This window comes from Orycteropus afer, unplaced genomic scaffold (genome assembly GCF_000298275.1).
Source record: "Orycteropus afer afer isolate SDZICR_OR568_19922 unplaced genomic scaffold, OryAfe1.0 scaffold00114, whole genome shotgun sequence".
NCBI classification, from domain to species: Eukaryota; Metazoa; Chordata; class Mammalia; order Tubulidentata; family Orycteropodidae; genus Orycteropus; species Orycteropus afer.
The window spans coordinates 3,004,345-3,016,330 of record NW_006921701.1 but is presented as its reverse complement, the minus strand read 5'-3'; the positions used below and the strand labels follow the sequence as shown (position 1 = coordinate 3,016,330).

The window sequence follows — 11,986 nt, the reverse complement described above, 5'->3', positions numbered from 1 at the left end:
TAAAACTGATTGTCATCGGTGCTATTTTCTGTAGATTCATCTCTGATAATACGGGTATACTTCTTGCAAATAGATCACACACAAAAAAGGCAGTCAAGCTATGGTAATGGTGACTCATTTCAGATCTCTATTTTCATGCTAGGATTTCTTTTTTCTAAAAGTGGGGCATCTGAAAATATTCGTGGTCTTTAATAACAATAATTTCACTTACCAGAAAGGTAAATGAAGAAAGTACAAGGAGAAGAAAAATAAGGAGGGAGTAAGGAAAAGGGGGAGGTAGAGAAGCTTTAGCTCACCCGGACTACATTCCAAGAGTTCAACCTCCTCTTCTTAGGGCACAAACAGCCAAGAAGAGCAACAGTGGGCTTAGGCATTCATGGGAAAGAAAATGCAAATGGCTCACAGCCTCATGTAAAATCGTCCACCTCATCAGTCGACAGGGAAATGCAAACCAAAATAGCAATGAAGTATCGTTTTTAATCTATGTGACCCATAATGTTTAGAAAAAGCAGAAATGTAAGTGTGTATGAGGATGCAGGAAACAGGTTCTTTCAACCACTGCCAGAGGAGTGCTCACGAATTTCTATGACATTTTTTAAAAGTAATCCAGCATTACTAACGTTTGACTAGCAAATTTGACCAAAGAAATCTATCATATATATCATATAGAAATAAAGTATACGAGATTCCAAATCGAACTCACGCCATCAAGTCAGTTCTAACTCGTAACAACCCCCATAGGGTTTCCAAGGTGGTAAAATCTTAACCCAAGCAGACTGCCTCATCTTTTTCCCATGAAACACTGGTGGGTTTCAACCACGTTAGCAGCCAAATGCCTTAACCTCTACACCACCAGAGCTCCTTCACTACAAGATTAGATGTAGAAAAATAGAAAAATATTTATTGCAGCATCATATGTAGCTGGAAAAATAAATAAATACAACTGGCACCAACCTTAGCATTCATTACAAAGAAAATGGTTAACTAAATTGTGGTATATCCATACTGCGAAATGTTATACAGCCATAGCAAAAGTTAGATCTAAGTAGAGTAACCAGAAGGGATATACATGATGCAATGTTAAGTGACAAAGGTAAATTGCAGAGTGATATGTGTGCTATGATTTTGTTTTTGTTTCTGTGCATATATTTTATGCACATGCATTAACATGGCAAAATGTGTGAAAGAATTATACCAGAATATTAACATTAATTACCTCAGGGCTATGGTAACTACATGTCTATAGTTTGATTTCTTACAAGGAACATGTATTGTTTTTACAATTTAAAGTAAATATGTAATAAAGTGTTTTTTTTTTGTTTTTTTTTTAGGGGGTGGCAAATTATTCTGATGACCTCAATTGGAAAGAGAACTTTTGAACTTTCAGCTGCTTTAAATCAATCCTAGTACCCAGGCTCTGAATTACAAGCTTGTTTTGAAAAGATCTGATATGGTGATTAGGGCATTTGTTCAGTAATCAAACATGAAATGCTGCCTGGTGCTACACCATCATCGTAATTGTGGATCAGACTGTTAAACTCTATAGGATTTTCATTGGCTGATTTTGGAAAGCAGATAACCAGGCTTTTCTCCCTAACCTGCATTAATCTGGAAGTTCTGCCAAAACCTGTTTTGCATCGTAGCAACGCACAAACCTCTACCATCTGTGTCAGATGGTTGGTGGCTGTGCTTGAGGATCATTGACCAAGAATCAAATTCTGCTACTGAAACCACCACTGCCCCACTAGAAGATGCTCAGATACACTTGCTCCAGTAACCAAAAAGAGGGAAGACAGATATTACTGAAATTAAATATCAAGAAGTTAGATGTTGATCCCCAGCAAAATGCAGGCAAGAATACTGAAAATGTGGTTTGCCTGTATTTAAGAAATGAAATAGCAATTATTAGGAGCCTGCATGGGCTCCTGAGAATTGTATCATGACAAAACAATTAATCCTTTCTCTCTCCCTCTCTCTTTCTCTTTTTTTCTTTCTCATTTACTAGTTTGGGAAATCAGGAGATTATTGTAGATAAAAAGTATTAACAATTTTCTCATAATACATAAGTTGTCAAGGTAATTTTGACTTAGAAATATTTTTGAAGGCTCATCCCCAGCTTGTTGAATATGCAGGATGGTCTCAGAGGTATGACTTTCTCCTTTCAGGTTCTTGGCTATAGAAATAGAAAAGAAGTCGATGAAAATTTAAGATATCGTAAAGCTTGGAGGGAGAGCTAAATATTTTTAGGACAAAATCAGGATAAGAAAAAGTCCTGTCAGGTTGGAGAGACTACAAGAAAAATACATAATTGAATTGGGTTAAATGGAAAGTCTTCCATTCAGGTTCAGAAGATCAACTCCACAAAAAAAGAGAGCAAACTGGATTAATAAAAGAGATGTTTAAATGTGAGGCATTTTAGGGAATTCTAAAGCTTCTCTTGAAGTCCTGGGTAGTGCAGAGTGTTAACATGCTTGCCTGCTAACTGAAAGATTGTTGTTATTGCTGTTATGTTCTGTTGAGTCGGCCCCGACTCGTAGCGACCCTTCCTTGGGTTGCCAAGGCAGTATCACTATGGAAGTAGATTGCCCCATCTTCCTTCCGAGGAGTGGCTGGTGGGTTTGAACCACCAGCCTTCTGGTTAGCAGTCAAGTGCCTTAGGCACTATGCTACCAGAGCTCCTAACTGAAAGGTTAGACATTCCATTCCACTTGAAAGCCCTTGTTCTCTACCTCCAAAAATCAGCCATTGAAACCCCTATGAAGTACAGGGACAAAACCTGGTCAATGAAACTCTTTTAATATCTCACTCACATTCACTGAGTTTGTTTGTTTGTTTGTTTGTTTTAGAGTGTTCAGCAGGCTACAGTGCCCGATTGGACTTGTAAACACTGTTATGCTCTCATTGTACTTATTTTTAGGATTAATTTATGAAAAGTAAAATTTGTTCTCCATTTAAAGCAGTGATCTAAAGTTTCTGATGGGGAGCAAAATAAAATATGACAGAGTGTCATGATGTTTTAAAATAAGAAGACATTAGCAAAGAAACACGGGATGGGCCCCAAAGCAAACCTGAAAGTATGAGGACAGTGAAACACAGGCAGGTCAATTCAATGCCAACTAGCTTAGCATCACATAATGTAATTTTCATCATTAAAGCATACAAAATATGATTTAGACATTCTTGGAAGAAAAGCAACATGGCACTGGGAAACTTAAAGAAGGACTGGGAGCTCTGGTAGCATAGTGGCTAAGACACTTGCCTGCTAACCAGACGGCTGGCGGTTCAAACCCACCAGCCACTCCTCGGAAGGAAGGTTGGGCAATCCTACTTCCGTAGTGATACTGCCTCGGAAACCCAAGGAGGGGTCGCTATGAGTCAGGGCTGACTTGACGGCACATAACAACAACAACATGTGCTAAACAAGGTGTCCCGGAATGGCAAACAATTTCCTATGTTACAACTACACGAAGATGAAGAAACAGGAAGTACAACCTCATTTAGCTCAGGGTAAGGCTGTTTCCAGGGAGATTCTTGATGAGAATGTGGGTAGAGTAAAGAAAGAGAGTAAAACAAAAAGAGGTTTTTGGTTTTGAAAAAAAAAAAATATATATATGTATACGGAAATCCAAGCCATCATAGTGGGCAACATCTGGATTCTTTGGGTATGTAACTTCCCCTGCTGCCTCTGGTTGATAGTGCAGGAAATAAAGCATGTGTATGTATTCTCATTGCATCACCTGCCCTTGAGACTGCATTTCCACAGCCTGAAAAAAGGCCAGTGTTCTTTCCTTGTGCCCTGGGTGACTTGGCCCAGATTGAAGCAATTGCAGTCTTTTGCTTATATCGCTGTCCCTGCCCTTTCTATAGGGAGTGATTCAGCAAGTTAACAGTTTCATTTTAAAGCATATTTATTTAAGTTAATAAATAAAATAAAGATTAAAAACATCATTAGGAATTCAAGAAGCCCTGGTAGTACAACAGGTAAGCACTTGGCTGTTAACCAAAAGGTTGGTGGTTCTAACCACATAGTGGCTCCGTGGGAGAAAAGACCTGGTGATCTGCTCCTGTAAAGACTGGACCCTAGAAAAGCCTGTGGGGCTGTTCTATATGTGGGATTACTGTGAGACAGAATCAACTTGACAGCACTCAACAACAATAACAACACAGAAGCCAGAAGACACCTGGATGTGGGAAAAGTGATGAAGGTGTGTGCCCCTTCCTTCTCATTCACTCTCCATCTTTTTCTGCTCTGCTCTGTGCCCCAGGACTGTTGGGGCCCCATCAATCTGCTTCTTACCCTCTGGCTTCCAGCTGAGGTCACTTTTTGCTACATGAGCACTAGCAGGAGAATGGAAGGAGGAAGGGAGTGAGGTCAGAGAATCTATTTTACTGGCTCCCTCCCTGAAGGATTGCTGCAGGCTGGCTGTATCTCTTGACAGAAGGTCCAACAACCTTGCTTGTCTCCAGGTTCTGGTGCTCCAGCCCTAATGCCACTGGCCCCAGATGGTGGTTCCCTACCACTCTTTATTTACATCTTTGTAAGTAGTCCTTCTGTTAAATTTTCCTCAAATACCCAATTGGAGCACACCATCTATTTTCTTCTGGACTATGGTTAATACAAGGTTATTTACAAAGATCAAAGTTTGGAAAACACTGACCTGAAGAAACTTCACTTGTATTCCCAGAAGATTTTTCCAATCCCCAAAACTTTCCAGATATCCAGAGGCATCAATGGTAAGGGATGGTGAATGGAGTCCTCTTCCTCTACTCCTTTCATCTTATCCCTTGTTTCAAGTGCTTCTTTTCAGTAGCTATTTCAATACAGAGGACCCAACATCCACTATTTTCTCTAATCCCATGGACTGTAAATCACGTATTTTTGTGCCTGACAGAATTCCATTCCAATCAAACAATCAAACAATTCATATGCTCCATGGTGTTTTATTTAAAAAAGAGAGAGAGAGAGAAGAGTTTCTTTGTATATTCTTCTATTGAATACTGGGTACAGATGCCCAAGGATATGGGACAGTTACAGTTAAATGTTAATAGGAAAGCTGAAATGGTGTCTATGTAAGGCTCTTCAAAAGGGCAATGGAGATCAAGGTTTGTAAAATAAGTCATCTCTCACCTCTGAGGAGGCTAATTATGGGTAAATAACTGGGAGTTCTACCTTCTTCTGTAGTAATAATGGCCTAGATTAAGTTTCACCCATAGAAATCCAGGGCTACATGCTGTGCCCAGGCTGATACTACACACAGGCTATTTTCAGGTCATGAAAAACAGTAACACTTGCTTGTAGGGTCACTGGTTGAGGTAAGCAGACCATCTTCTTACTGCAAGAGAGAAGCAACAGGAGGATATGTGCTCAGGGGAGATTCTTGGTTGGTCAGAGGGGGAGCAGGAGGTAGACACAACGCTTTAAGTTGTGTGCTCATGTGTCTTCATGGTGTCTGGTGAGAGAAGTTTACATCAGGAACTGGCTCCTGGTCTCCAGGTGCCCAGGGCTGGTGAGAAGACTAATAATATAAATTCATGCTCAAGATAGCATCCAGGGTTGTGGATTCCTGATCCACACTGTGTGACCAGTGACACATCTGAAGTAGAGGCTAAGGAGGAGGACATATGCAATGAGAAACCTTACATAAAAATCAAATATATAAAACAGATAGAATGAGGTTTCTTATATTGAAGTGGACACAGGGAGTTAAAGCCTACCCACCTTTTGGCTTCCTGTCTAACATCCCCAACACAAGATGGCCCTGCAAGAGGTCTAGGAAGCAGTTTTGAAAACGCTGGGTCTTTATTATCTCTGCTTCTAAGAAGTTAATCATCATGATGACATTGAACCTTAACACGTAACACATATAAAGTCAGGATTGGTCCTTGATGTATGTCTGGGACAAGGATGGATTCTGGGGATAGTCTGGTGTCTGGGGCGTACCTGTCATTGACAGGCAAAGGGGCAGTGCAGAACTTCCCAACAATGGTAGTCCGGTCTTTCCTCCAAACCCGGTTGGAAGCCTGTAACTTGAGTTTCACTTGATTTATCTGGCACTGCGGTTGCGGGTGGGCGATGATTCCTTTCCCTCGGAGTTGCTGTTTAGGTCTGCAAGGGAAAGTGAAAGGAAATGATGGCTGCACTTTTTGCCTTTACCTCCTGTTTGGCTCTGATTGGGCTTCTCTTGTACCACTGGTTAGCTGTCGTGCACAAAACAGTGAGCTTACCCTCACCAGCACCGCTGCCCACACACACACACAGCTTTGAACTTGACTCAGAAAACATCTGTTGATTCTTTGAGAATAAACAAGTAGAAAGTGTACCAAAATATTAGCTCTCTGAATTTTAACATCTCAGAGAATTCTCCTCATTCATCAGTTCCTAGGTGGAGGAGATTGTCAATTTTGGATCCAATTATCTAGAAGTAGAAGCCTTCATTTAGGACATTCAGTCCAAAAACAAACTTGTGTGAGGACTATTCTGTTTTAGGCTGAATGTGAATATGTAGATGGATAAATAAAACCAAACAAAAAACAATAGCACAAGTCTTGAAGGATGAAAACAACAGAGCTGGGATAGAATCCGGGCATGGTATTGGGCAGGTCACCTAACCTAGCATGGAGGATTTGGAGTCATTCAACCTTAGATTTAAATCCTGCTTCCCTACTAGAAAGCTATGAGCTTGAACCACAGCCTAAGGAGCCCAGAATAAAAACAGACTGGTTTTCTCTTAACACCCTCTCAGCTCACCCCTCAGTTTCTCTGTCAGTTTGCAAGATTCAGGCACCACTTTAGATTTGTGCCCTGAAACAAACTTAGAAAGATGAAGGTGGAGCATGAAGAAAAAAATCTAGAGAGGTAGGAGCTTCAAAATGGGCCATCAGACCCTAGACAAAGGCAAGAAATGAGGAGATTGAAATGTGAGAAGAGAAAGGCCTGACTTGAACATATCCAAGCAGGGCACAAAGCCCAGCCCACCTAGCAAAGCCTTGATGATGTTACATAAAGGGAGCAAAAAAGAAGCCCAGCAGGGCTGCACAACACAGTGAGGGAAGGAAAGTGACTCTTGATCCCTCTCAGTCACTGAGGTGGCAGGGACTCTGAGACCCAGAGAGAGAGAAGGGAGGGAGCTGCAATCCCCGCCACAGGAACTCATGTGGTGTTGGTATTGCTCGAGGGCCAGCCAGCTTGGTTTCCCTTCTTTTCTGGCCTTCACTGAGTGATAGCAGGTGTTCTTTGTGCACTTCCAGTCCAGGGTTAGGCAGTGTAGTTTATTTTTACCTTTTGAGGAAGATCCTATATAACTTTGTTTAAATGATCGTCTGTGTTTGATTGTTTTCTTCCAAAAGTGTTTTGAAATATCTGAGAACAAAATTTAAGAAGGCTGTTCCTTTAGGACACTGGTTGAATTGAGGGAGTTGTGAGTCATAGATGCTTCATGTGAGTGACTTGGAGCCTTGGTCCAGGTAAATTTTCCAAATGGAAGGAAATCTTAGGGGTGTACAAAAACTATAGACAGTAGAGGAAAGACCCACAACATGATGTTTTCTCCTTTTTTTTTTTTTGGTTTATTTCTGATCTGCAAGAAGGCAAAAAAAAAAAAAAAATCTAAGAATTGAAAGTAGAAGATAATGTCTGGTAGTCTTTTTCCAGAAGACTAATGCAAATCTCCTTTAGGAGAGGGAAGTACTAATCTATAGATGTACACTTGAATCACTCAGGGAGCTTATAAAAATATAGCTATCTGAGTCTTGTGTGCAGACATTCTGATGTGAAGAGTGGGCCTGGGTTGGGGTTTGGGTGTCAGTATTTTTTAAAACTCTCCAGGTTTTTCCAATGAGGTGCCAGGGTTGTGTGTCGATATCGTGATTCCTGCCTGCATTAGTTCATCTACCAATGGGATGAAGGGATGATGAAAACAGCACAACCTTAATGGATCTAATGAAAATTATTCAAATTACTGATACGAATCTACAATCTTCAACTCTCACCTATGCACCAGATCTGTGGAATCCCGGACTCCTGGAATCCTGACTGCTGTAACAGCTGTGTGACTTTGGGTGAGTCAGAACACTGGTGAGTGACACTATTGGGAGCTAAGAAGACATTCCCTCCTCCCAGTGCAAAGTTATCTTCTGTGGTAGCACAGCTAATGCTTGTTATGGATTGAAGTCCATCCCTCAAAAGATATTTTCAACTCCTAAACCCTGTACTTTCACCACTCATCTGTCAGTTTGTTGTAATGTGGTGGCTTGCATGTTGATGTGAAGCTAGAGGCTATGCCATTAGTGTTTTGAATGCCAGCAGGGTCACCCATGGTGGACAGGTTTCAGTGGAGGTTCAGACTGGGAAGAAGAACAGGGCCATCCACTTCTGAAAAAATTGGCCAGCAAAAACCTCATGAACAGCAGTGAAACACTCTCTGATATATTACTGAAAAACTTGATGAACAGCCCTGAAGAATTGTCTGACATAGTGCTGGAAGATGAGACCCTTGGGTTGTAAGGCACTCCAAATATGACTGGAAAGGAGCTGCCTCCTGAAAGGAGAGTCCACCTTAATGATGTGGATGGAGTAAAGCTTACAGCACCTTCATTTGCTGATGAGGCATGACTCAAAATGGGAAGAACCAGCTACAAACATCCATTAATAATTGGAGAGTGGAATGTACCAAGTACGAATCTAGGAAAATTAGAAGTTGTCATAAATGAAATGGAATACATAAAGATTGATATCCTAGGCATTGGTGGGCTGAAATGGACTAGTATTGGCCATTTTGAATCAGACAGTCATATGGTCTACTATGCAAGGAATGACAAATTGAAGAGGAATGGTCTCACATTCATTGTCAAAAAGAATATATGAAAATCTATCATGAAATAGAATGCTGTCGTTGGTCTTGCAAAATTCTACCATATGAGTTCCAGCATTATTTCTGTCACCAAGGCCAAATTTTCCAACTACCGGTGATTCTTCTTGCTCTCCAACTTTTGCATTCCAGTCACCAGTGATAATTAACACATCCTGATTGCATGTTTGGTCAATTTCAGACTGTAGAAGCTGATGAAATTCTTCAATTTCCTCATCTTTGGCTTTGGTGGTTGGGGCATAAATTTGAATAACAGTCATATTAACGGGTCTTCCTTGTAGGCGTATGGATATTATCCTATCACTGACAGCATTGTACTTCAGGACAGATCTTGAAACATCCTTTGTGATGATGAATGCCACGCCATTCCTTTTCAAACTGTCATTCCTGGCATAGTAGATCATATGGTTGTCTGATTCAAAATGGCCAAAACCAGTCCATTTCAGCTCACTAATGCTGAGGATATCAATCTTTATGCGCTCCATTTCCTTTTTGACAACTTCCAATTTTCCTAGATTCATACTTCGTACATTCCATGTTCCGATGATTAATGGATGTCTGAGGCTGTTTCTCTTCAATTTGAGTGGTGCCACATCAGCAAATGAAGGTCTTGAAAGCTTCCTCTTTTCCATGAGTAAGGCTGGGTTTACTCAGATGTTTCAGCTCTTTCCCAGTCCTATTTTGAGAGCCTTTTAGCCTAAACGGACTATTCCTAAAGGTGTGCAGTAATGTACCAAACAGTGTTTCTTTGCTATTCATAAGGTTTTCCCTGGCCAATTCTTTGAGAAGTGGATAGCCTCTTCCTTCTTCCTAGTCTGTCTCAGTCTATAAGCTAGGCTGTTACCTGTGCACCAGGTGCATCTCACTGGGTTTTAAACACCAGAGTTTCAGCCTCAAAACTCACGTCTACATGTCACCACGGTAAGACAAACCGACAGACAAGTTTGTCTTGCTGTTGGATACCTCTCGTATCACCCCCACTTGCGTCCCTGTGGCTGACTGTACCTCTGTCTGGCTTCCTGTCAGTGATAGGATAATATCCATACACCTACAAGGAAGACCAGTTAACATTACTATTATTCAAATTTACACACCAACCACCAAAGCAAAAGATGAAGAAATTGAAGATTTTTTTTACCAACTTCTGTAGTCTAAAATTGTCCAAACACGCAATCAAGATGTATTGATTATTGCTGGTGATTGGAATGTAAAAAGTTGGGAATGAAGAAGCAATAGTAGTTAGGAAATATGGCCTTGGTGATAGAAATGATGCAAGAGAAAACATGATAGAATTTTCAAGACCAATGACTTATTCATTGCAAATACCTTTTTTCAACAACATAAGCAGGGGCTATTCATGTAGACCTCACCAGATGGAATACACAGAAATCAGATGGATCATATCTGTGGAAAGAGGCAATGGAGAAGCTCAATATCATGGGACAAAACAAGGCCAGGGGCTGACTGTGGAACAGATCATCAATTGCTGATATGCAAATTCATGTTGAAGATGAAGAAAATTAAAACAAGTCCATGAGAGCCAAAATATGGCCTTGGGTATATCCCACCTGAATTTAGAGACCATCTGAAAAACAGGTTTGATGCACTGAACACCAGTGACCAGAGACCAGATGAGTTGTGGAATGACATCAAGAGTATCATACAGGAAGAAAGCAAAAGGTCATTAAACAGACGGGAAAGGAAATAAAGACCAAAATGGATGCCAGAAGAGACTCTGAAACTTGCTCTTGAACACAGATTAGCTAAAGCAAAAGGAAGAAATGTTGAAATAAAAGAGCTAAACAGGGGATTTCAAAAGGTGGCTCAAGAAGACAAAGTATTATAATGAAATGTCCAAAGACAGAGAATTAGAAAACCAAAAGGGAAGAACACAATCAGCATTTCTCAAGCAGAAAGTACTGAAGAAAAAATTCAAGACTCAAATTGTAGTACTGAAAGATTCTATGTGCAAAATATTGAACTATGAAGGAACTATCAAAAGAATATGGAAAGAACATGGAAAGTCACTATAACAAAAAGAATTGGTTGATGTTCAGTCATTTTAGGAGGTAGCATATGATCAAAAACCAATGGTATTGAAGGAAAAAATCCAAGCTACACTGAAGGAACTGGCAAAAAATCAAGGCTCCAGGAATTGATGGAATACCCATCAAGATTTTTCAACAGATGCAGTGCTAGAAGTGCTTACTAGATGCAACTAGGCTTGTATGCAAAGAAATTTGAAAGACAGCTACCTGGCCAGCTGACTGGAAGAGATCCATATTTGTGCCCATTCCAAAGAGAGGTGATACAACAGAATGTGGAAATTATTGAACAATATCATTAATATCCCATGTAAGTAAAATTTTGCTGAAGATAATTAAAAAATGGTTGCTGCAGTACATTGACAGGGAACTTCCAGAAATGCAAGCTGGATTCAAAAGAGAATGTGGAACAAGGAATATCATTATGATGTCAGATGGATCTTAGCTGAAAGCAAAGAACACCAGAAAGATGTTTACCTGTTTCATTGACTATGCAGAGGGATGCAACTGTGTGGATCATAACAAATTATTGATAACATTGCAAAGAAAGGGAATTCCAGAACACTTAATTGTGCTCATGAGGAACTTGTACATAGACCTAGAGGCTGTTGTTTGAACAGAACAAAGAGGTATTGTATGGTTTACAATCAAGAAGGGCATGCATCAGGGTTGTGATCTTTCACCATACTTATTCAATCTGTATGTTGAGCGAATAACCTGCAAAGCTAGGCTGTAAGAAGAAAACTACATCAGGATTGGTGGAAGAGCACACAACCTTGCTTGTTGAAAGTGAAGATACTTGAAGCACTTATTGATGAAGATAAAAGAATATAGTCTTTGGTATGGATTACACCTCAAGATAAAGAAAACAAAAATCATTACAAGTGGGCCAACAAGTAACATCATGATAAATGGAGAAAAGATTGAAGTTGTCAAAGATTTCACACTACTTGGTTCCATAATCAATACCAATGGCAGCGGCAGTCAAGAAATCAGACATCAGAGAAAGAACAGCAAGAAAAGCCCACAGTCACCAGAAGGAAGGAAATAATCAAGATTCGAGCAGAAATCAAT

The 11,986-nt window shown here is 40.2% G+C and overlaps 1 protein-coding gene across 1 annotated transcript in view; it reads right to left on the bottom strand.

Moving 5' to 3' along the window:
- Nucleotides 1-5,248: 5,248 nt before the first annotated feature.
- Nucleotides 5,249-11,986, bottom strand: part of PLA1A (phospholipase A1 member A) — a 72,782-nt gene continuing 66,044 nt past the window's right edge. The window contains exons 10-11 of the mRNA XM_007943923.1: nucleotides 5,942-6,106; nucleotides 5,249-5,333 (exon numbers count right to left, since the gene is read on the bottom strand). Coding sequence (XP_007942114.1) covers nucleotides 5,249-5,333; nucleotides 5,942-6,106 — 250 coding nt within the window. The remainder of the gene's footprint in view (nucleotides 5,334-5,941; nucleotides 6,107-11,986) is intronic.